The 10,000-nt window shown below is 43.8% G+C and overlaps 2 protein-coding genes across 4 annotated transcripts in view; one reads left to right on the plus strand and one right to left on the minus strand.

Annotated features, from left to right (window-relative positions):
* Positions 1-583: 583 nt before the first annotated feature.
* On the minus strand, positions 584-2,948 carry hmgb2b (high mobility group box 2b). 2 transcript variants are annotated; one of them, XM_083521530.1, is made up of 5 exons: positions 2,805-2,948; positions 1,585-1,733; positions 1,345-1,496; positions 1,087-1,261; positions 584-988 (listed from the first exon to the last, which is right to left on the minus strand). In XM_083521530.1, the coding sequence occupies exons 2-5, from the start codon at positions 1,729-1,731 to the stop codon at positions 809-811; spliced, it is 654 nt and encodes a 217-aa protein (XP_083377656.1). In that variant the 5' UTR covers positions 1,732-1,733; positions 2,805-2,948; the 3' UTR covers positions 584-808. The 2 variants fall into 2 exon arrangements, with proteins under 2 accessions (XP_083377656.1, XP_083377657.1); XM_083521531.1 differs by lacking the exon at positions 2,805-2,948 and adding an exon at positions 1,934-2,154.
* A 406-nt stretch (positions 2,949-3,354) lies between these two features.
* ctc1 (CTS telomere maintenance complex component 1) overlaps positions 3,355-10,000 on the plus strand; it is a 10,718-nt gene continuing 4,072 nt past the window's right edge. Inside the window, exons 1-12 of one of the 2 annotated variants that reach the window (XM_083521460.1) lie at positions 3,355-3,713; positions 5,170-5,321; positions 5,416-5,653; positions 5,734-5,954; positions 6,171-6,303; positions 7,092-7,586; positions 7,811-7,939; positions 8,026-8,249; positions 8,341-8,491; positions 8,825-9,206; positions 9,337-9,451; positions 9,600-10,000. The exon at positions 9,600-10,000 is cut by the window's right edge and continues 119 nt beyond it. In XM_083521460.1, coding sequence (XP_083377586.1) covers positions 3,672-3,713; positions 5,170-5,321; positions 5,416-5,653; positions 5,734-5,954; positions 6,171-6,303; positions 7,092-7,586; positions 7,811-7,939; positions 8,026-8,249; positions 8,341-8,491; positions 8,825-9,206; positions 9,337-9,451; positions 9,600-10,000 — 2,683 coding nt within the window. In that variant the 5' untranslated portion in view covers positions 3,355-3,671. The remainder of the gene's footprint in view (positions 3,714-5,169; positions 5,322-5,415; positions 5,654-5,733; positions 5,955-6,170; positions 6,304-7,091; positions 7,587-7,810; positions 7,940-8,025; positions 8,250-8,340; positions 8,492-8,824; positions 9,207-9,336; positions 9,452-9,599) is intronic. The other variant, XM_083521459.1, reaches the window with a different exon arrangement.

Consider the following 10,000-nt stretch of genomic DNA (forward strand, 5'->3'; position numbering starts at 1 on the left):
TTGATGTGCTGAAAACAGAGCACTGAGAAGAAAAAAAGACGCCAAACAAATTAAAGCATTGACTCTGGTGTGAAAATGTAAGAAGTAAAAACTACAAATATTTGTCAAAAAAATTTAATGAGTGAAAGTAAAAAGTTGTCAGAGCAATAAATAGTGACAGTACTGATCTTAAGTACAATAACGAAGTATTAAAACATCAGACTTTTAGCTTTTTATTGTGACACGTAACTCTAGTAAAAGCGTTTCGTCCCCTCGCCAGCGTCTCCTTGCTTCATATGAGAGACTGAAATATAGTGGGCTTTAAACGAGGTGTTGCCACAGAAACGTGGCAGAATAGCAGAGTGAGCACTAATAAAAACCCGCACTAGTGTCAGAGCTGCTGTTTACAACTCATCACCTTTTAACCAATCAGGATGCAGAATTATTCTGTAACAGCTTTTCTGTAGCTTTTTGCAAAATGGAAAACTACAGAAACAAAAAAAATGATTTCTTAGTGTGTTTATGTATTTTAGAACTTGCAGCATGACAACGATTCATGCTTACGGCAAGGTGCCAATATTTTTACACACACACGAAGCGGGTGTAGATAAGAGTGTGAGTTTATTATAAAACTGTACTCTACACATGGCTGAAACACAAACCCGTACAAAAATAAACATCACAACCTCTGTGACTTATTGCTTAGGCTGGTCTCACACACACACACACACACTCATTCATATACACACACACACTCATGTTAAACCCCCCAAACCACACTGAAGTGATCCTGCATAGATGCAGCAGCAGTCTCAAACACACACACACACTACTCGTCATCATCATCCTCGTCATCGTCGTCTTCTTCCTCGTCATCGTCGTCTTCCTCATCGTCGTCATCATCAGCCTCGACCACAACTTTCTTAGAACCTGCAGATCGGCCTGGGCCTCGTTTGGGAGCTCCGCCTCCGCCCCCGGCTCCGCCTCTCGCACGGTATGCAGCCATGTCCTACAGGAAACAGGAGGTAGAGACACTTGAGATGAGGTTCTACAGGCGTGTGTGCTGCACATTTCCTCTAAAACGTCACGAGTGTGATGGACGGTCACCTTCTCGTATTTCTGGCGCAGCGCGGCTGCTTTCTGCTCGTAGGGCGTGCGGTCTTTAGGGCTCTGTTTGCCCCACATCTCGGCCAGCTTCTTGGCGAGGTCTCCGATGGACAGGCCGGGGTACTCACCCTTCACTGTCGGCCTGTGCTCCGAGCAGAACACGAAGAACGCAGACCTGGAACAAGAGCAGGAGATGGGGATCAGATGCAGCACAAGGAACCTCTGTTGATCAGGTTGAAACAGCGGATTCACACTTACGGGGGACGTTTTGGAGCGTTGGGGTCCTTCTTCTTCCTCTCCCTCTTCCCCATGCCTTTCGGAGGGATGTAGTTCTTCATCTCGCGATCGTATCGGTCCTTATCGACCTTCGCCTGATCTTCAAATTTCTTCTTGTCGTTAGCAGACAGAGTCTAAACACACACACACACACACACGCGTGTTACATCAACTTAACTACACATAAACCACCACTGAGATGTTCCACACTCAAACACACACCTTCCACCGCTCTGAGCAGGTCTTGGAGAACTTGCCAAAGTTCACTGAGGTTTCCGGGCTCTTCTTCTTGTGTTCCTCCCTACAGTTGAGAACGAAGAAGGCGTACGCTGAGGTACGACCTTTCGGCTTATTCGCATCTTTCACCATGACTGCAACAAAGAGACGCAAAAATTGCATCTAATTTACATTTTATTCCAGAAGGTAACCCAAAAATATTCAACTATAATTATTATATTAACCCCAAAATGTGCACGTGATGATATTATAATGATATTATTAAGTAAGTGATGTTCTCCCTCAGATTTGTGTGGAAAGATCAACGTTCAAAAGTCCCGCCTGTTTTTTTTACCTCAGAATTTCCAGTTGTTGGTTGTGTAACTGTATATTCGTGTATTTATATATAATATGTATTTAATCATTAACGTCCACGACAGTGAGAAGTTCCTCGGACTAATTCGGTCCGAACTGAGAGGGATTTCCTGCACAGCGGCCCGATGCTAACGCTAAGCTAACCAGAACAATGGCGCCTCCATTTTCTTTCCCGCTTTAATCCTAACGCCATCGCGTCTTTTCCCATCGAGTTCACACAAACCCCGCCCTCATGCTTCGCGATTGGCTGGCAGGCCGCAAGCGCCGACCGTTAGCCAATCGGAGCGCAGAAGGCGGGATCCCACCGGCCAATCAGCGGACCGCAAACCAGATTTGTCGGGAAATGGCTGAAGGAAAAATAACGCTACTCCATTCTTCTCACTTTCTCTCCGTCCTGATCATCCGTGACGCGGTTTATATAGTTATATTTAATTTACACATGAATAAAAACCGTACATTTTTACTATGTTATCAAGAGTGCAAAGTTTGAGTATTCGCAAAAAAATTAATAATAAAAATTAGTCATAAATATAAACTAAGCCTTCCCACCTCCCCCGCCCCCCCCCCCCTCATCTAAACTAAACAGTTTTTATAGAAATGAATACAATAAAACACGATCAGTAGACACACACCTCAAACATCTAATGTTATACAGCTTTTATTTTTATTTCCCCCCCAAAGAAATCGGACAATAACAATAATCTCCCTAAACACACATATCACCCGCACTATTAAAGCAAATCGCGACACCAAACCATATATTTCCAAATGTTATGTTTAAATAGATACGTAAATAGTAATAAATGTGTTATAATAACATTATTATTATTGTTATAATTCGACACACATACCTGCTACAGACTCACTACGTCTCCACTCCGCTACTGTTTATGTTCTACTGTGGAGATAATACAGCTCACAAGCCCCGCCCACTCACTCTGCTTCCATTGGCTCGAGATTTAGCTCGTGCCTTCCTTTCCTGTGCTGATTGGTTAACTTGGCTGTCTGTCATAATTTAAATTCCAATCACCATTCGGTGCTTGTGATTCTTAGAGCTGATTGGTGGAATGCGATCCATAATAAAGAAAAATAAGTTGTTTATTTCTTCTTTTCTGCTTCGGGGTTTTATTTATACGTGTCTCGGGTTTATCTTTTATTTATTCATATGTATTTAATTTTTTTTATAATATAACAGTGTCACTGTATGATCTTTGTTATTTTAACGCAAATATTTTTTTATTTTATTCAGTGGCATTTTATTTGTTTGTGTGTATTTTTTCTGTTGTATTTCTTCACCTGGTCGATTGCAATGTTATTTTAAACCCGCTGCTATTTTCTTATATTACTATTCAATGTATTGTTTTTTTATGACTTAAATAAGATAAATGGGCAATTAAAATAAATAATGTAAAATGTATAACATAAAAAATTAAACCCTACATTTCTTAATTAAAAAATAAATAAAAACCTGCAGAATTAATTAAATGTAAACGTCTCCGCGCGGTCAGTGTCCCCCAGCGGCGCTCTCCGCTCCGGGCCAGTAGGTGGCGATGAAACTCTGTGTACGTGCAGTGATCCAGTCAATGGCAATAGGGAGGAAGTAACACGTGGGGTTTGAATGCGGTTGCGGCAGTGTGCGAATTAATTATAAGTGTTAACTACACGGTCATATCAGGGTTATATCGGAGTCAGCGGTCTTGTGGGCGCTCAGGCTACTGATGGAGGAGTTTCTGGAGCAGTACAAACACCACACCGCAGTGGTATGGAGCTCAAACATCAGCTCAATTATTTACACTGAGACACTGGGATTTCTAACAGAAATAATACACAATAACAGTTAAAAGTCTTTATGCAGGTGTGAAGGAAAGATGTACAGTCAGAATGCTTTATAAAATGTGTGTATATATATATATATATATATATATTAATAAACTTACAAAATGAAAAGAAACGGAACAGAAGTGAAATCTAAATAACCCTCTGGCTTTCAGTTCTTACACCTGCACAAAGTCAGGGATTCTGTAGGATCTGGAGCAGGTGTGTGATCAGTTCTAAGAAGGAGGTGCTAATGATCATCGATTTAATCTGCAGGATAAAACAAAGTCATAAAAAAACCCCCGGATGTCCAGCAGTTCCATCAACAAAAAAACTTGAGGATAACAGTGGGATCCAGGTTCATGCATTTACTGTCTGGAGAAGTCTGGTCAGATGTGGTGTTCATGGAAGAATTGCGGTCAAAAAGCCAAACCTCTGACATGAAAACGGAGAAACTGGGGGCAGGAAAATAGTAAAATCTGAACTATTTGCTGTAGCAGGAGGTGGGATGTTTGCTGAAGTCTGGAGAGCTGTACAGTAATCAGTGTCTGCAAGCAACAGTGAAGCACGGTGGAGGTTTCCTGCAGGTTTGAAGCTGTATTTCTGCAGATGGATTTGGAGATGTGGTCAGGATTAATAATGTCCTCAATACTGAGAAATTCAGGCAGATAATTCTCAGATCATTCAGCATCATCAGGAAGGCGTCTGATTGGCCCAGAATTTAATCTGCTGCAGAAAACAACACCTCAAATGTACAGCCAATGTCATTCAGATCCTCAGTGTGGAGAAGAACAAGTTTTGGCCTCCACAGGGTCCTGATCTCAACATCTGAAGTCGTCAAGAAGAAACAGTGTCACACTAAATATTGACCTTATTTGGATTTCTCTTCTGTTCATTTACATTCTATTTTGTTCATTAATAAAAAATTATGAACACAAATTTTGAAAGCAATTTTTCATGTGTGTATATTTATATTTATATACAAACCGTGACACTCGGTTACGTTCCATGACCCCTCATGAGTAACAATAAATTACGAGCTTTTGACTCCTTTTTTAAGGGGAATTGTACATGTAGTGTAAACGCAAAAGAAACTGTGAATTGCTCGTCATAAATGTTTTATTTACTACTTTAAATGAATAATAAAATAATTTTTCAAACATTTTTGTCATTTATTAGTACAAACTCTGTTTTAAAATGTTACTCTGAGCTTTTGAGCCACTCGCGGCTTCTCGAGATTTATTAGATTTATCAGATTTACTCTCAGTCTGTATATTATATATTATATATAGTATGGTGTATTTACATATATAGTAAATGTAATAATTATTGTGTTCAGTTTGTGATTATTTTGGTCTCACTGTGTGTGTGTGTGTGTGTGTGTGTGTGTGTGTGTATCAGGAGCAGGCGTGGCTGAGCGAGTTGTACACTGGAGTGTGTAATTGGCTGCACCCGGTAGTGGATGTGGCTTTGGGCATGTCGAAGGAGCAGTTGGCGCATGCCGTGGTGTTGAGACTTCAGAGGACTCATCGCTCTCTCCCTATCAGCTACAGGTGAGCTACAGTGGGGGCACTGCTCAGGTGTGTGTGTGTGTATTAAGTAGTTAAGGCTACTGTATGATACTGAGATTGTGTGTGTGTGTGTTAGGTTCATCTCAGTGGCACAGCTGATCAGCACACAGCGCACGTCATGCTTCAGCAGCCTCACCTGGAGCACCAATCAGCACAGAGACTGGACCCAGGAGGCGGAGCAACACCTGCCCGGACACAAAGCCCTGCCACGCACTAACCTTGTCCTGATTGGTCTGCTGTGTGATGGCCGTGTCTCAGCTCAGTACGACGGCTTTTGGAAAGTGAGAGACACCAGCGGAAGTGTGCATTGTGAGGTACTAATCCTTGTGTGTGTGTGTGTGTGTGTGTGTGTGTGTGTGTGAGAGAGAGACTGAAACACATTCGTCTTTTCTAGGTCCTGACCTCATCAGCGCTCTGGCTCTGGAGGCTGATGCTTTTCCCCACCTGGAACTACATTTCCCACAATGCACCAGTGCTGGGACAGCGCCCTGAAGGATACTTGGAACTGATCGAGTCACCTGTCTGCGTGACCCCTGACCTTACAACGCTTGACCCCAGAGGGCCCCTGAGTGATGTCATTGGGATCAGGAAGGCGGCCAGACTGCTGAGACAGGGGTGAGGGACATTTTTTTCTTTTCTTTTTTTTCTTTTTCTTTTTCTTTTTCACTAGACTGTTTTTCAGTAAACTGAGCTCCCTACATAGTGCTCTGCATGTTTATTATGGAGTGGTTTAGAACACAGCTCAGTGTGTGTTTGTGTGTGTTTGTGTGTGTGTGTGTGTGTGTGTGTGTGTGTGTGTGTGTGTGTGTGTGTGTGTGTGTGTGTGTGTAGGAGCTGTAGAGGAGTGTGTATGAGTGTGTATGGGGAGGTGTGTGTAGTCTGCCCCCTGCTGGTAATCTGTGGAAAAACATTCTTCTGCCTCATCCTAAGTGAAGGAGAGTCGACTGTTCCTGTACTGGTCACGGTAACTGGTTTCTGTCCGTCTTTCCATCTATCTATCATTCTGTCTGTCTGTGTATCTATCATTCTGTCTGTCTGTGTATCTATCATTCTGTCTGTCTGTGTATCTATCATTCTGTTTGTCTGTGTATCTATCATTCTGTTTGTCTGTGTATCTATCATTCTGTTTGTCTGTGTATCTATCATTCTGTCTGTCTGTGTATCTATCATTCTGTTTGTCTGTGTATCTATCATTCTGTCTGTCTGTGTATCTATCATTCTGTTTGTCTGTGTATCTATCATTCTGTCTGTCTGTGTATCTATCATTCTGTTTGTCTGTGTATCTATCATTCTGTTTGTCTGTGTATCTATCATTCTGTCTGTCTGTGTATCTATCATTCTGTTTGTCTGTGTATCTATCATTCTGTCTGTCTGTGTATCTATCATTCTGTTTGTCTGTGTATCTATCATTCTGTCTGTCTGTGTATCTATCATTCTGTCTGTCTGTGTATCTATCATTCTGTTTGTCTGTGTATCTATCATTCTGTCTGTCTGTGTATCTATCATTCTGTCTGTCTGTGTATCTATCATTCTGTCTGTCTGTGTATCTATCATTCTGTTTGTCTGTGTATCTATCATTCTGTTTGTCTGTCTGTATATTAGTTTATTTGTTATTGATTTTAGTCTGTTTTTATTAATCCTTCATGTGTTACTGAATTAATTGTTGTATTATTTTGTGTTGTCATGTGTGTGTGTGTGTGTGTGTGTGTGTGTGTCTGTGTGTCTGTGTGTCTGTGTCTGAGGGTGTCGCAGCTCCCAGAGTGTGTGCACTGGAGACAGTGTGTATATGTGGGACAGAGTGTGTGTGTCTCAGCGCTGCGTGTGTGTACTTTTCGAGGATTGTCGGGGAAAAGAGTGCTGTCTGTCACCACAGAGTCCCGTCTACTTTCCACTAACTCCAAAACACACAGAGAATCAGAGGACATGGACACACACTCGGACACACACTCGGGCACACACTCGGGCACACACTCGGGCACACACTCGGACACACACTCGGGCACACACTCGGGCACACACTCGGACACACACTCGGGCACACACTCGGGCACACACTCGGGCACACACTCGGGCACACACTCGGAAACACACTCAGGCACACACTTAGACACACACTCAGACACAAACACGGACACACACTCAGACACACACACGGACACTACCCTGTGGCAGGACCCTGAGTGTGACAAGGCCCAGGTGCATTATGGTCCAGCACGAACAAAAATCTCCAAAATTATCAGTTACAAGGTGAATACACACACACACACACACACACACACACACACACACACACATACAACACACACATACATATAACACACACACATATAATCAGGCATGTACCCAAAACACACTCTTTAAATGCTCTTTAATTGATTTCCTGTTTCTAATTAAAATCATCCTGTTTTGTGACACACACACACACACACACACACACACACACACACACACACACACACACACACACACAGGGCCGCATCACTAAAGTCCAGGACGTGGAGGCGGGGCTTTACGAGGTTGATGGGAAGATGTTGCTGTGTCTGGCCTATCAGCCGATGAGGAAGTGGGGCGGCGGCTTGAGGCCGGGGGCGGAGATTGAGGTGGGTGTGACAGAGGAGTGACAGGTGAGCGTCGGTGTGATGTCATCACTAGTGGACTGAGGATAAGATCATGTTTCCCCTCTCAGCTTCACAACATCCACTTCCTGTTCCGGCCGTCTCTACACGCTCCTGACGTGGTCCTGTGTGCGTGTTTACACTCCACTGTCTCCGTGACGAACTTCAGTCCACTGAGGTCAGAGGTCACGCTGCAGAAGTCAGAGAGTTCACTGGTGCGTCTCCTGCTGGAGCAGAACCTCGATGTGTGCGAGTACCTGTGGCTTTGCTACTGTCATGCAGCACTTGCTCAGAGGTGTGCGCGTATGTATATATATGTGTGTGTGTGTGTGTGTGTGTGTGTGTGTGTGTGTGTGTGTGAGAGACTCAGTCTCCTCTCTCTGCAGGTTGTGTCCACAGTGGGTGTGTGAAGCTCGAGTGAGTGTGGTGTCTGAAAGGTTACTGAAGGTCATTTTAGGAGACAGAGAGAGGAACAAAAACAAGAGAGACATTTATAAAGAAATGCTGCAGGACACACACACCTGTCCTCTAACTCAGGTAACACACACACACACACACCTGTCCTCTAACTCAGGTAACACACACACACACACACACACCTGTCCTCTAACTCAGGTAACACACACACACACACACACCTGTCCTGTCCTGTCCTCTAACTCAGGTAATACACACACACACACACACACACCTGCCCTCTAACTCATGTAACACACACACACACACACACACACACACACACCTGTCCTCTTACTCAGGTAACACACACACACCTGTCTTCTAACTCATGTAACACACACACACACCTGTCCTCTAACTCAGGTAACGCAAACACAGGTAACACATGCATTCTATGTGTGTGTGTTTCAGTATCGTGTATCCACTCCTAGTGTGTCTCTGTACTCTGTAAAGGAGCTCTGTGATTGGTTAGAGAAAGAGTGTTGGGCGTGTCTCCTTTTGTCATCGCTCCTCCCATCTTCAGCATGTCACATGACCCGTGCTCAGCTGAACGCACTGCTAGCATGGTCAGTGCACACACACATTTTGCCACACACACACACTCCAGCGGACACACAACCTACAGCAGACACACACACCGTGGTGCAGACAGACATTGTGTTGGTGGGAGTGTTGGAGCCGAGTGTGAACAGAGCAACGGTGAGGCTGGTGGACCAGACCGGATCCATCGACTGTGTGTGTGTTCAGAGTTCCACCTCACATCTGTGTGTGTCTATCGATACAGCATGGATGGGTACGTATATACACACACACACACACACACACACACACACACACACACACACACACACACACACTCTCAAAACCTGAATTGTGTTAATATTACTCAATTATTCTGTGAATGTGTGTGTGTGTGTGTACAGGCTGCTTAGTGTGTGTACGCCGTTGTACATTATTGATGGAGCGATTCATGAAGACAGATTTTCCCTCCTGGAAACATCTGGAGCAGTACAAATACATCACACACAAACACTGCAGGTACACAACATCCAGGTCTAACATATATCTACTTATGAGAACATACCAGAGTTTTGTAACTGTGTGTGTGTGTGTGTGTGTGTGTGTGTGTGTGTGTGTGTGTGTGTGTGTGTGTATGTGTATGTGGGTGCGTTTGTTTGTGCTACAGAGTGTATATCTGTGTAAGTGTGGATGATCTTCACATTCTGAGTCCCTCAGCTGCCATGAGCTCTCTTATGCAAGAAAGAGAACATGAGCGAGGGATGGAGAGAGGGAAGAAGAGGATTAGGAAAGAAGATAAAGAAAAAAAAGAACAGCAGCAGGATAAAAAAAAATCTTCCCTCAATCACAATCCACCCGAATCTGTTCAAGCACCAGCAGAAAGGAGAGAAGCAGCTGCAGAAGGAGATGGAGGAATGGAGGTGGACGAATGTGTGGCAGGTCCGTCTCGAACCAGCTGGAGGAGTGCGACTGAGTGGACGAGTGCAAAATCCTGTGTGTCACTGCTGCTTCATGTGCAGTCCAAAACGGGCGTGGCTTTTCGAAATGTCCAGTCGACTAATCAGGCAC

The sequence above is a fragment of the Silurus aristotelis genome (assembly GCF_946808225.1).
Source record: "Silurus aristotelis genome assembly, chromosome: 19".
NCBI classification, from domain to species: Eukaryota; Metazoa; Chordata; class Actinopteri; order Siluriformes; family Siluridae; genus Silurus; species Silurus aristotelis.